At 33.0% G+C, this 15,551-nt stretch overlaps 1 protein-coding gene across 6 annotated transcripts in view; it reads left to right on the top strand.

Moving 5' to 3' along the window:
- TBC1D32 (TBC1 domain family member 32) overlaps positions 1-15,551 on the top strand; it is a 246,750-nt gene that overhangs the window by 90,134 nt on the left and 141,065 nt on the right. For all 6 annotated transcript variants that reach the window (XR_001627115.2, XM_007484498.3, XM_001379912.5 and 3 more), the window contains 2 exons: positions 12,075-12,213; positions 13,442-13,529. Coding sequence is in view for 5 of the 6 variants with exons in the window: in XM_007484498.3 (XP_007484560.1) it covers positions 12,075-12,213; positions 13,442-13,529 (227 nt within the window). In the remaining variant the exon portion in view is untranslated. The remainder of the gene's footprint in view (positions 1-12,074; positions 12,214-13,441; positions 13,530-15,551) is intronic.

The following is a 15,551-nucleotide window of genomic DNA, read 5'->3' as shown; positions in this document are numbered from 1 at the left end:
AAGTGATAGGCTTCCTAGTGTTTGTGATACCTGTCATTTTATTAGTTAGTTGTATCAATACCTTGATTTTTTTAATTTTATAATATTTTATTTGATCGTTTCCAAGCATTATTCATTAAAGACAAAGATCATTTCCCCCCCCCCCCCCAGTAGCTGACGCATGATTCCACTGGGTATCACTTATGTCTTGATTCGAACCCATTGCCATGTTGTTAGTATTTGCATTAGAGTGTTCATTTAGAGTCTCTCCTCTGTCATGTCCCCTCAACCGCTGTAGTCAGGCAGTTGCTTTTCCTCGGTGTTTCCACTCCCATAGTTTATCCTTTGCTTATGAATAGTGTTTTTTTCTCCTGGATCCCTGCAAGTTGTTCAGGGACATTACACCGCCACTAATGGAGAAGTCCATTACGTTCGATTATACCACAGTGTATTAGTCTCTGTGTACAATGTTCTCCTGGTTCTGCTCCTCTCGCTCTGCATCACTTCCTGGAGGTTGATACCTGTCATTTTTAATCCCCTTCAGAGTTTAGACTTGACTAGGATCTGAAATTGACATCATCCCACTCTACTTCTTTGATCAGAACCGTATAGATACTGCTTTCATCTGAACTTGGTCATTTATTAATATTTTCTTAGGGCTGCTATTATTCCTTACCCTTCAGTGCTGCCCTTGGACACATTTCACCTCAGCTGCTGACAGTTGGGACTGGCAGTTGTGGAGAAGTTGGCCATTCGGTGAGAGTTGGTTGTTGGGGGTTGGTTGCTGGGAGTGTGGTTTGGCATTTAGTTGCTGGAATTGAAAGGTGGGCCTGAGTTTACTGAGATGGTTTTTGGCTTTAGCCTTTAGAGGGCTTTTTGCCTCTGGGATCTCTAGAAAGCAGGAGGTCTGTCTCATAGGCAAGGATTTGCTGTCAGTTGGCTACTGACAGTTTGGCTGCTGTAGAAAACTGATGAAAGGAGAGAGTGAGTGGTGACTTTATATTATTTTAGGGAGTTCAGTAGTTAGTGAATCATTTATAGACAGCGTAGGTTAGATAGGCCTGGTGTTTTCCAGGCAGGAAGAAACTGTCTTCAGAAGATAGTTAGAGGTAGTTATTAGGAATTTTAGGTATATTTATAGAGTATAAGATTAGTAATCTTGCTTTCCTCTTTTCTATCTTTCTATCCATACTTCTTTCTTAAAGTTTTTTATTAAACTGCTCTCCTTACTTTGTTTCTCATTAAAACCTAAATTATTAAAAGCTGCTCTCTTATTTTGTCAAAAGCCCTGTTTTAACCTTTACATGTATATGTATATGGGGAGCTGCTTGGGCCAGGGAAAAGTTCTTATCTTCATTGCATATGATATGAAGGAAGAGATATCAAGGGACAATATCTGAGAATGTTAGGTGAGGAAGAAAGCAAAAGAGGCAGCCCATCTGAAAATGGCTTCAGTTTTTCAGTGACATATATGGCAAGATATTCACTTAGCTAGTGGTGGGAGTAGGGAGATAGGAGTTTTATGAGAGACATAAAGAGAGGTGAGAAATTTTGGAAGAGCCATTGTGAAGGGTGCAATAAGTTAGATGAATAGAATGATTCCTTTCTTGTAGTGATATTAGTAACAGCTTTAGTCAGCACAATTTCATGATTTCTTCTCCAGCTCCATTCAGTAGCACATGATAGGAGGCAAAGGGAGTGGATGGTGGGAGTTATCTAAAGGTCGTGTTTCAAAAGGTATGATTGGTAATAAGATAAAGAGGTAAGGTATATGAAAGTAGACAGTCATATAGAATTGAATTCACTATGGACTAAAGATAAGGAAAGAAGAAAAATATAGCCCATGTTGGAATGTTAGCCTGGGAAAGAATAGAGGAATGGAAAAAATAATTATTTTGGTGGGGATGAAGAACAGTTTTAGGGAGTAATTAAGCTTAGGAAAATGGCACATAGATGAGTATAAAAGATTGTAGTCAGGTAAAGATATTTAGAGTGATATCAATATCAAAGATATAACTAAGTATTTAAGTGAGGTAGATTGAAGGAAAAGTTCATGGAAATTGATGAAAAGTTAGGGTATTTGAGGAAGTATCTATCAATACATATGTAGAAGTCCCCTATTATGTGGGCAAGAGTTATAGTGGAGAGAATGACTATGAACCAAGCATTGAACTTACTGCAGAAGGAAGGAGAATATCTTTGCAGTTGGCATAGAAGAGCTACCAGATTTAATAGTCTGCTCTAGAAATTCTCCATGATAGTTGTCAAACTGTCTGTCAAGCAGGCATCTCCCTCACTTAATATTTCTAAGAGTAAGGACTAAGAGACTAAAAACCTAAGTACTTCACTGGTACCCTTGAAACATACAAAAGAATTGGAGGAAAGCCTCTGGTAAATCCAGTAGGTCTTCAACAGAGGATCTTTGGAAGCACATGGACAAAATTGCAACATGAGATAGATTGATAGTTTGTGAGATGCACTGATTGAAGGAATAATGTAATTAGATTAATGTATATATAAATTTAAAATAGTACAAATTACATAAGTAACAAATATTTGTCAATAAGTTATCTTGCAGCACATTCCTGTTTATAAGTTGGAGACTGGCTGATTCCCTGTTTCTTCAAGTACTGTTCCCACATAATGTAGTGGAAAGATGCCTGCCCTTGAACTACCAACTCTCTTCTTATCATGTAACTTGAGACAAACAAACAGATCTTTTAAATCTGTGGGTCTTAATTTGCAAAATTGAGATAGTAATGCCCATTCTGACTTTTTCATGAAAGATTTTAGATCATGAGAAATAATGCTTTGAAAACTAAAGATATGTGATAATATTATGTTTTTGTTGTTGCTTTAATCCTCACAATGTCTTCAAGAAAACTATACTCTTTGACTAAGGATTTTTAATTAACTTATTTGCTAATTTGCTCTAGATTTTTTTAATAATTTACTGTGATTGATTGATGACAGTTTAGAGAGTTTTTATTCACCAAAGGGCTTAGCTTTATTTTAGCCCCTGTGAAGTTTTAACATTTTTATCAGTAACTTTGATGATTACCTAGAAAACACATTATCATATCTGTGGAATGGATAACATTTTTATGGATAGCTGATATATTGGATGGCAGAATCAAAGGAAAACAGTACATGCAATAATTACAGCAATGGAGATGGAAAGAATAGCAACAATAAAACAAAACTGAATTCTACAGAATTAAGATGGCTTACCTTGGCCTCAAATAAGATATTTTAGAAGACATTTTCTGCAATTTCCTCACAGATATGGCAGTCATGACTTGGAACACTATCAATCATTTCCTTCTTTTTTAATATATTTTTAGTTTTCCTATATTTTTATTTTCATTTCTCTTTTTAATTATCACAGTCACTCCAGTTGCCATCCTTTCTGTCACTCTCAGGCCTCTCACATATCCAGTCTTTTGCTGAATCTTATCACTTCTACCTTTACAACATTTTCCCCATTATGTCGTTTCTCCATTCACAGAATCATTCTAGCTAGGCCCTTTTCTCTTTTTACCTATACTATTGCAGTATTCCACTAATTGTTCTTATGCCTCAAGTTTCTTCCTATCCTTTACTCAGCTGTCCAAGTTCAGGGAAGATCTCACTATGTCACTCTCACATTCAATAACTAGTGACTCCTTCTCCCTTTGGGATCAAATAAAGAATCTCTTTTTTTGTGAGGGAGTGCTTTAAAGCTCCCCACAATCTTTCCTCTTCCTACCTTTCCTTCTTATTCTTGACTCTCCTCCAAGATTCTATAACCATTTGTACTTGGCCTTCTTTCTATTTCTTATGTGTGAAACTTCATTTCTTTTCTTTGTACTTTTGCCCTGATTGCCTTTATCTCTAGAATGATCTCTTATCTCAACATTACCTCTTAAAATTCCTGACTTCATTCAAGACTCAGCTCAAATGCCACCTTCTGTGATGTTCATTTATTCTGTGTTTATCTTGTATGTGCTTATTTACATACTTGCTTTTTCTCCCATTAGAATGTGAATTAGATCCTTGAGGGAAGAGACTATTTTGGCCTTCGTTTTCCTAGATCTTTAGGGTGTGGGTGGAGATATACTATGGGAAATATAGATGATGTAAAACAAAATACAATAATAAAATTTTATTTTTAAGTGCCTGAAAATCTGAAGCAAAAGACTGAAGCTAATGTGCTAAATTTTGATGAGGACAAAGGTAAAAACCCATACTTTGGCCAAAAATCTATAGTGATCCAAGCATAGTGTGAAGATGGGATTAACTCTCCCCTTGTCTATTTTTAGCTAATCAAATCAAGAACTTAAAATACCCCTACTTAACACTAAGTAAGAGAATTCACCAGGTCACTTACTAGAGCAAGCTCATACCTCCAAAAGCTACTGCCCCCCTTCCTTGGGCAAATTGAAAGACTGCCATTGGTTTCTGTGAAGAAGGGGGAATGATAGGAAGTGATGTGGAGTAAAGGAGCATTAAAAAAAAAGAGACCAGCATGGGCTTAGAGGCTTTCCTTCCTGGCTTCTAGAGAGATTCCTTCTGGAGATTCATCTCCACACCCACTCCCATTGGAGTGAGTGGCTGAGATCCCTGCCTTGACATAGAGGAGATCTTTTCCCTGGATCCTGTGTCAGCTTGCTGGGTGAGTGTCTGAGATTCCTGCCTTGGCTTTCGAAGAGGCTGTGTTGGTGGAACTCTGGCTGAAGACACCACCAGGAGTGAGGAAATCTGTGTGGAGACAAGGGAATTAGAAAAGTTCCTGCTGGGGCTGAGCCTGGCTTTTCAGGAGGACTGGTAGGCTTAATAGAATCTGTCTCTTTGTCTATATTTTTTCACTTTCCCTCTTTCCACCTCTTTGTAAATAAAGCTGCTAAAAGTAATTTTGATTTAAACTATAATATTTTTAAATTGGAGACCACAATATTACTTTATAATTCTCTTATTCAGTTTAAACCCTAAATGTAACTCTAATACTAGAATGGAGAGACCTGATTTAATAGCAATTAAAAATGATTAAGGGTTTTTACTTTTTGTAAGTTTAATATGTCACCTTGGCTGACAAATAAAGCCCCTGTAATCTCTGCTTTTATTATTCTGGGCTATATATTTTAAGAGTATAGAAAAAAATGGAGTGTCTTGAAGAGGTTGAAAAATATATTTCTATATTTTTTGTTTGCCAAGTAAATTTATATGTTGAATGACTTAAGGAACTGAAGATAATTAGCCTGGAGAAGAGATTGTTAGGGGTGAGAGATTTGCATGATAAAAATCTTAAAATGTGTGGAAGGTTTCTATGTGAAAGAAGAAGAGTTGCTTATCTTTCCAGAGGGCAGGGTCATGATCATGTAAGAAAAACTCAATTTTTAAAAAAAGTCACAATGTGCCTTGTTAGTAACTGACTTTACATTACTTGAGATATTTAGAGAAACACTGTCAAAGGATTCAAGTGGAGTGGGACTGTTGGACTGAATGACTGACTTCCAACTTTCATCACCTTGAGAATGACACACAACATTTATAGATTTGTTTTTAAGATTCATAAGGATTGTTTTGGTTAAAATCTTTTATCTCTCTTATGATTCTGTACAAGAGAAATTGTAGATAGATTCCTACATTCTTCAAAAAGACTTTCTCTTTGCCTTTAATCCTAGACCTCTCCTTCTGAGATTGTCTCCAGATTAACCTGTATGTACCTTGCTTGTACAAGTTGTTTGCATGATATCAGCCCCTCTCCTCATTAGATAATAAGCAACTTGAGAATATAGACTATTTTTATCTTTCTTTGTATCTCCAGCACTTAACACCATACCTGACACATAATAGGTGTTTAGTAAGCATTTGTTTACTTAACTAACTAGTTCTTCCCAGGAGAATAGACTGTCTGCTTCAAAGCATAGAGTAGGATTAGAATCATTGTTAGAAGCTCTGCAGATATATTTTAGTTCAGTTTGATAACCATTCCTTTATATTCTAGCATATAAAAGTCTATTCATATATTGTCCACAAATATACCATACTAGCATAAGAAAATCTCTTGCATCTATGAAAATGCCAACCATAAATAAGCTAGATTATAATGCATATCTTGTTTGGTCCCATTTCTTTAGTTTTTACTTGTTACATGTTAAGTAATTTCATTATAGTCACAATCTCTAGTCACTGATTATTTTTGTTGACATCCCCAAGTCCCACACTTTTAGGAGGTAATTTTTAATTGGTCTATATCACTTGTTTATTTCCCCCAACTCCATTTTTATTGAAGGAAACTATTACTTACTCTACTTTTATAATAGTCAGCCTTCCTGTTTAGCTATGCCAAAAGAGAACCCATAATGGAGATGGTTCTTATTAGTAGGTCTTTTTTCATTAATATAATTCAAGTCTAAGGCAGATAAGTGGAGCATTGGATAGAGTGCCAAGACTGGAATCAACAAATCAAATAAAACCTTAGATACTTACAATCTGTGTGGCTCTCAGCAAGTTATTTAACTCTCTTTGCCTCAGTCCCTCATTTGTAAAATGACTTGGAGAAGGAAATAACAAACAACTCCAGTATCTTTGCCAAGAAAATCTTAGCTGGGAGCATGAAGTGTCAGACATAACTGAAAATGACTGAACAACAATAGCATGTTCAAGTCCATGTCCTTCATGAGAGATATATGAAACTGTTCTTGAGAAACAATTCCATTCTTTTGCACTCACAGTTATATTAGATTATATTATATACAACCATAAAATTTACCAAAAAACATAAAAAATGGATATTTATAACTCATGAATGCCATGTATGAAGACAACTGGGGCTGCTTAGCATTGATGGTTCTTTTAGCACCTGCAGTGAAGAAAAGGCTTCTCTTCTTTGATTTCAGTTGGAAAACATGGTTTCCAAATCAGGCCCTGTCAGATGATGTGTAATCTGTGGCTAAATACTTGTTAGTATGTCATTGTTCCCTTACGTAGAAAATTCAAACTCCCTAAATAAAATAAATGTAATGCTTTTGAAAATAAAATATATTGCATATATGTTTTAGAAACATTAAAAGAAGGTTAATTAAAATAAATAAATATATATATATATATATATATATATATACATATATATATATATGTATATATAATATAAATGGAAAGGTGAGACTTTGGAATCTAGGCATACCAGGAGTATAATAAAACAAGGTGGGGCTATGGATAGAGCACACCTACAGTCAGGAAGATGGGAGTTCAAAATGGGAATGAGAGACTTACTATCTCTGTTTAAGGCAAATCACATAACCTCTATTTGCCTCAGGTTCCTCATCTGTAAAATGGAAATAAAAATAGCACCTACTTTCATGAGCTATTGTGCAGTTCAAATAAGATAATTTTAAAATACTAGTACCATCTAAATGTTAACTACTAAATGAAATAAAATAGTAGTGTATATAAGACTAAAATATTATGAAAATATAAATGAACACACTTATCATTAGAATCATTTTGGAAAAAATGTTTAAATGGTATGAAAATAAAAAACATTAAGCATAAAAGTCTCTTATATTCATAGTATTTCTAGAATTTTGTACCAATATGCGATTTTTTTTTCATTTTTTGTCATTGAAAACACACTTCTATTTTGGTCATTATTGTAAGAGTAAAGTCATACATAACCAAAACCCCAAAAATAAAACCAAAAACACATTGATGTGAAAGATGGCTCTAACAGTTCTTTCTCTGGAGGTGGATAGTATTCCCTGTCATTTGTCTTTCAGGATTGTTCCAGATCACTAAACTGCTAAGAGTAGTCAAGTTTTCACAGATATCCATTGTATAATATTGCTGTTACTGTGTGCAGTAATCTCCCAGTTCAGCTTATTTCACTCTGCATCAGTTCCCCTCAGATCTTTCCAGCTTTTTCTTAAATCTTCTTGCCTATTATTTATTATAGCAGAACATGTACCACAATGTGTCCAGCCATTCCTCAATTGATGGACCTCCCATCAATTTCTAATTTTTTGCCACCACAAAAAAAGGAACTATAAATATTTATGTTTGACTAGGTCTTTTCCTCTTTTTTTGTTATCTCTTTAGGATACAGACTCTGTACTGGTATTACAGGATCAAAGGGTGTGCACGGTTTTATAACCCTTTGGGTATAGTTCCAAATTGCCCTCCAGAATATTTAGATCAGTTCACAACTCCACCAACAATGAGTTAGTGTCCCAATTTTGCCACATCCCCCCAACATTTATCACTTACCTTCACTGCCATATTGGCCAATGTAATAATTGTGAGGTGGTCCCTCAGTGTTATTTTAATTTTCATTTCTCTAATCAAGAGGGATTTTGAATATTTTTTCATATGATTATTGATGGCCTTGATTTCTTCATCTGAATATTGCTTGTTCATATACTTTGACCATTTGTTATTTAGGGAGTGGCTTGTATTCTTATATATTTGATTTAGGTCTTTATAAATTTGAGAAGTTAGACCTTTATTATCAGACATTTGTTATAAGAATTTGTTCATTTGTTGTTTCCCTTCTAATCGTGGCTACATTAATTGTGTTTATACAAAAACTTTTTTAAATAATACAATCAAATTTATTTATTTTATATCTTATAATCTCTATCTCTTATTTTGTCATAAATTCTTTCATTCTCCAGAGATCTATCAGGTAAACTATTCTTTGTTCCCCTAATTTAGTTATGATATTACTCTTTATTTCTGAATCATATATCCATTTTGACCACATCTTGGTATAAGGTGTGAGATATTGTTCTATACCTAGAATCTTCCATACTGTTTTCCAATTTTCCCAGCAGTTTTTGTTAAAGAATGAGTTCTTATTTCAAAAATTGGGATCTTTGGGTTTATCAAACAAATCCTAGGCTGCTGAGGCATTTACCCCTGTATATTGTATATCTAATCTACTTTATTGATCTATCATTCTATTCCTTAGTCAGGACCAGATTGTTTTGGTGATTGTTGCTTTATAGTACAGTTTGAGATCTGGTATTCATAGGCCACCTTCCTTCATATTTTTTTTCCACTAGTTCCCTTGATATTCTTGACTTTGTGTTCTTCCATAGGAATTTTGTTATTATTTTTTCTAGTTCTATAAAATAATTATTTGGTAGTTTGATTGGTATAGCACTGAATAAATAAATTAGGTAGAATTGTCATTTTTATTATATTAGCTTGGCCAACCAATGAGCAATTATTTTCCCAACTGTTTAGATCTGACTATTTTTGTGAAAAGTGTTTTGTAATTGTCTTCATATAATTCCTGTGCTTTCCTTGGCAAGTAGCTTCCTAGGTATTTTATATTGTTTAGACTGATTTTAAATGAAATTTCTCTTTCTAACTCTTGTTGCTGGACTTTGGTGGTAATATATCAAAATGGTGATGATTTATGTGGACTTATTTTGTACCCTGAAACTTTACTAAAATTATTATTTCAACTAATTTTTTTAATTGATTCTCTAGTTGATTCTCTAGGATTCTCTGAGTTTATACCATCATACATTTGTTAAAAGTGATAGTTTATTTTCCTTATTGCCTGCTTTAATTCCTTCAATTTCTTTTTCTTTCTTTATTGCAAAGGCTCGCATTTCTAATATAATATTAATTAATAGTGGTGGTAATGGGCATCCTTGCTTCACCCTTGATCTTATTGGAAAGGTTTCTAACTTATCCCTATTGCTGATGATACTTGCTAATGGTTTTACGTATATGCTACTTATCATTTTAAGGAATGGCCCATTTATTCCTATGGTTTTTAGTGTTTTTAATAGGAATGAATGTTATATTTTGTAGATGGTTTTTTCTGCATCTATTGAGATAATCATGTGATTTCTATTAGTTTGGTTACTTATATGATCAGTCATATTGATAGTTTTCCTAATATTAAACCTGCCTTGCATTCCTGGTGTAAGTCCCACCTGGTCATAGTGAATGTTCTGGTGAAATAGTGTTGTATTCTCCTCACTAGTATCTTACTAGTATCTATATTCATTAATGAAATTATTTTCCCCTGTTTTTATTTTTCCTGGCTTCTATAACAGTACCATATTTGTTTCCTAAAAAGAATTTGGTAGGATTCCTTCTCTGCCTATTTTCCCAAATAGTTTATATAGTATTGGGGTTAATTGTTCTTTAAATGTTCAATAGAATTCATTTGAGAATATCTTGCCCTGGGAATTTTTTCTTAAGAAGTTCATTGATAGCTTTTTCAGTTTCTTTTTCTGATATAGGATTATTTAAGGATTCTCTTTTTTCTTTTGCTAATCTGGGCAATTTGTATTTTTGTAAACATTCACTATCATTGTCAGATTTATTAGCATATAATTGGATATAGTAGTTTTTAATGATAGCTTTAATTGCCTATTTGATGATTGGTAAGTTTACCCTTTTCATTTTTTATACTGATTATTTGATTTTCTTCTTTTCTTTTTTTAATCAAATTAACCAACATTCTTTATTTGTTCTTTTCATAAAACAAATCCCTAGTCTTATTTATTAGATCAGTCATTCTCTTAATTTCAATTCTATTAATTTCTCCTTTAATTTTTAGGATTTCCTATTTAGTCTTTAAATGAGGATTTTGAGTTTATTCTTTTTCTAGTTTTTTGTTTTTTTTGTTGCATGCACAATTTATTGATCTGTATTTTTTTCTATTTTATTGATGTAAGCATTTAGAGATATGTTTCCTCCTAAATACTGCTTTGGGTATATCTCATAAATTTTGATATGTTTTCTCCTCATTGTCATTCTCATTAATAAAATTAATGATTGTTTCTATAATTTGTTCTTTGACCAACCCTTTCTTTAGCAAGTCAAGAGCAAGCCCTTCTCCCTCACATCTGTTGTGCCAGATTCTGAATCTGAGCTCAAGCCAACATCTAGACCCTGAGACTCTCCCTGGGCCAAGAGTGGTCTAACCCAGTGAACGTCTCTTAAAGTTACAAGCAAACCTGCAATGAGGTCCAGATTTCCAGCCCAGGGCAGTCCTTGCTACATAGCCTGATCTGTGTGAGGAAATAGCAAGGCCAAGAGTCCCAGCCTAGACTTGTGATTAGGAATACATACAAGTTTGGGGCAGTTGGTAGACCCAAAGCTCACCCCCATCTTTCCTAGATCTATTTTTCAGGTAAATTTTTTTCAGTGAGATATTTCTTGTTTTCTCTTTTTTAATTCTTTTGATTTTGTTTTATTGTTTCTTGATGTCTCATGAAGTCATTAGTTTCTAGTTGTCCAATTCTGCTTTTTAAGGAATTTTTTTTTCTTTCAGCTTTTTTTTCTTTTTCATTTGATTCATTTCTTTTTGTATTACTTATATTTCTCTTCCCATTTTTTCTCTGCTTCCCTCAATTGAATTTTGAAATCCTTTTGAGGTATTCTAGAATGTGTCCAATTCATATTTTTCTTTTGGACTTTGCATGTATTCACTTTGCTTTCACTGTCTCCTTCTGTTTCTGTGCCTTGCTGTTTGTCTTCAAAAAAAATTCTCTATGGTTTAGTGTTCTATTTTTGTTTTATGTTTTCTCATTTTCCTTTCCTTTTTAAAGGTAGGCTCTGTTCTCTGGAAGGTTAGGGCACCTTCATAAACTTCACTCTTTGCTTGTTGATACCCTAGCCTTATTTCTGGATTTCTGCCAGTTTCAGCTCTTCCAAGATTGTATGATGGCCTATTGACTGGGAGCTTTGAGAGCCACCTCCCAATGATGATTAGATTACCTCCTGAGACTGCTGATAGCTGAAATTCTAGCCTCTTGCTGTCTCTGCTCTCTTTTCACCCCAGTGACCCAGATGTTCTTTGATTACCTTTTAAGTTTTTCTCTTCTTGAAAGTTGTTTCACTCTGTCTCCTTATTGGTCCTTTTACTTCTGTATGCATTTTGTGGTGCTAATTTAAGATTGGTTGGAGAGAATTCTCATGGTGGTTTCAAGGTTCCCTTATTCTACTCTGCCATCTTGGGTCTGGAACCCTGCTACCAATATGTACTTTTAAAGAATAGAATCTCTAGTGGTAGGATATGTTACTTTTTAAAAATCTTTATTCTTCCTAAATAAAATCTTCCTGTTTTGTTTAAAATTTTGATTTAGCATGGCATGGGAAGAAAATCTTTTAGATGACTTACTAAATTTTGCTGCTACTCCCAGAGGATTATTACTTCTCCAGAAAACAGGTGCCATCAATGATTGTGTGTCATTTATGTTCAACAGATATGCAAAAAAACATCAGGTATGAATTAAAATTTATCACAGACAAAATATATTATTTTTAGTAGTAGTAGTAGAAATGGTAAAATATTCTTTGAAATAATATCTTTTATGGATGAAAATTTTTAACAATATGTAAAATTCAGTTAGAGAACTCATAACATTAGAACCTAAACATTGATCTTCATGTAGCAGCTAATTAGGAAGTTGAGAACACAATTTATGACTTTGTATATATCAGAAGATCACTTTATAATCTGTGAAATATCCAATGAATAAGCTATGTATTTTGTTGATATAATATCAAACATCTGTATAAGTTATCTGTATTTTAAGTTCTTTAAGGGCCTATCCTGGTCTGTTTAAATTACATCTTTGAATCCCTAGTGCCTATCACAGAGACTTGCATAGATAGATACTTTATAAATGTTCATTGAATTGAAATCTCAGGACTACATTTGCCTCTTTAGTTGAATTCTCTAAATAACTGTGGTTTTTACTAACACATAAAAAAGATTAAACCATTTTGAAAGAAAATCTTTCGAAAGTGCTTTATACAGTAGCTATTTTTACAAAGAATGCACTTAACAAAATGTTAACTTGATGACAGAAATATTATCATCAATATAAATTCTTTTAATGCTCTATAGCAGATAATATTAAAATGTGTTGGAGGTAAATAGGCTAAATAATTTTCTTCTGGAGATATGACCATTTTTTGGTCTCTTGTTAGGCTTTCAATTCTGAATACAATCCATGTTTTTGTTTATAACCATTCTGCTGTCATCATTCTCATTGTTTATCATTAATAAATGATCTCTACTATTTTAGAAATCTAAGTATTTTTAGAGTTACATGTAAGATATGAGTTAATATGCTTCTATGGGTAAAAATATTTAAACTTTAATTCATTAAAATCCATTCATGAATTTTTGTGATATCTGATTTAGTAGTTATTCCTTGCTTTTAGAGTTACTTTAAAAATAATTTTAATCTCTAGCTGTTTGTACCTATATCTGCATTTAGAACTTTAAACTTAACAAATAATTATCAAATGTCTTTTTCTGAATGATAGGTACTGGTGGAGGCACAAAGTTTTTTTTGATGGTATTTCTTTTTTCATTAATCTTAAATTCTGGTAGTAGATTATATTGATAATCTTTGTTTAAGATAAAAGATATATAAACAATGGGCAACTAATATTAATTTTAATTTTAATCTTAATCATCCTATATACTTGCTATTTTTAGGTTAGTAGGCATAAAAAATTTGGATATGGAGTGATGGTCACACAAGTAGCATCAACAGCTGCAGGTGCAGTAGCTCTACGGAATTCAGGTAATATTTTTGGCTTACAAACTATCACTTTAAAAAACAATCCTGATACAATCAGACCTTAGTACTGTAGCAATAAAATTCACTATAGTTTTCTAAACTTAAGGGTTACCTGGAAAATAAGATTTTTTTTTCTCTCAAACAATATTCTCCTAGAATTAATTATGAACTCTAAATTCAGTTCATTTTCTTTCCTGGAGTAATAATAACTAATGAAAAAATCTAAAGGGGATAAATTATTACTTGAGATTTTTCCTTTATTGAATATTGGAAAATACTTCATAATGATAATTGATATCATACCCTCTTGAAGTAATTCTGCATTTTTATCATTCAAGGCAGATTTCCTTTTTCATCACCCAGTTTTCCAAACCTTTTGTTCTTACAGTGGATGTCAGGAAATCTCAAACATGCAGAAGATTTAATTGCCTTATGGGCCTGCCATGAAGTAGTATTAAGCCACTATGACTTCTCATGCTTAGGGATTCTGTAGGTTTTATGCCATCTCGCCTCCTGAAGGCATGCAACATCCACTGTGTTTTGTAAAATCTTAGTTTCCTGAATATGCTACATGCCATCCTCTTACTTGTGAAGATAGCATCCATTACCAGCTTTCCTGAGAAAAACAAATGGAAAAGGGTATGGAAACCTGGCACACTACTATTCAAAATTAGACTATTACTGCTGTCAACTGGTTACATTATGACTTCATTTTCAAGTTTTAAGTGTGTCTTTTGTGGACCACTACCCATGATGTGTTAGCATTCATTTTTTTATTAAATATATACATGTATGTATATATGTATATATATACAAATTTTTACTTTATATTTTTAGTACTTTCTTTGAGATTTTATTTTAATTTATTTTTTAAAACTCTTACCTACCATCTTGGAATCAGTATTTTGTATTGGTTCCAAGGCAGAAGAGTGGAAAGGTTAGGCAATGGGGGTCAAGTGACTTGCCCAGGGGTCACACAGCTAGGAAGTGCCTGAGGTCAGATTTGAACCTAGGATCTCTCATCTCTAGGCCTGGCTCTCAATTCATTCAGGCACCTAGGTGCCCCCTCTATGAGATTTTAAAATGGGCTGCTAATATGTAAAATGCTATTGGGTTAAGATTAGCTTATTTTTTAACCTGTTTTTTTGTTCATTTTAGTATATGTGTACATGTATTTCAATTTTAATTGGAAATTTCCATATTTATTGCTACAGTTAGACATTATATTTTAAAAAATAATGTTTTTGTGTTCAGATATGTATAGCAAGTGGTAATTGGGTTTTTCCTATATAGAAAATTAATTTTTTTATTCCTGAGATTTTCAAACCTAGGTGGCAAAAAATATTGGACACAGAATAAGAAATTTATTCTCTCTAATATGGAATAGTATAAAATAAGGAATTGTAGTAATGCCAGGAAAAGGAAACATGTTGGGGAGAAAGATATTATACCTTTTTAGCTGGCGTGAAAGAGAGAAGGAATAGGAGTAAATAAAATAATATTTAATGGGTAGATGTGAAATAGAGTATTTTGAAATCAAGGAAAAGTAATTAAAATTCTGGCAAGAGAAAAGTATTGTACTTATTGAGAAAGAGTCACAATCTTAAAAGACCTTTCTGTCATCAAGATTTTGTGATTCTAATCATGATAGTACTTTGGGTATGTTACTTTGGCATAGTATAATATAGTACTTTTGGACAGTATTTAGCTCCCTTGATACCTGGAATAAATAGTATTAAAATACCAAAACTAGTAGGACATGCATAAAGCATATTATAGAAATGCAGAAAAGAGTGAATATTATGGCTAAAATCAAAGGATATGGTTGAGTTTTGAGATACAGAAAAATCCCTTAGTTGAGAATATTTGGTTGGAATATTTTAAAATTATATTATACTAGAGGTTTATTAAAAACAAAGCAAAAGAAAAGAAAGAAGCAAATAGAAAAGTTTACATATTATACATTTCTTATTCTAACTAACTTAAAGTTAAATAATATCTTGATACTCTGTCTTGTTTTTTTCT

This window comes from Monodelphis domestica, chromosome 2 (assembly GCF_027887165.1).
Source record: "Monodelphis domestica isolate mMonDom1 chromosome 2, mMonDom1.pri, whole genome shotgun sequence".
Classification (NCBI taxonomy): domain Eukaryota; kingdom Metazoa; phylum Chordata; class Mammalia; order Didelphimorphia; family Didelphidae; genus Monodelphis; species Monodelphis domestica.
Note: the sequence above shows the minus strand (reverse complement) of the source record. Positions and strands in the feature narration are given on the sequence as shown.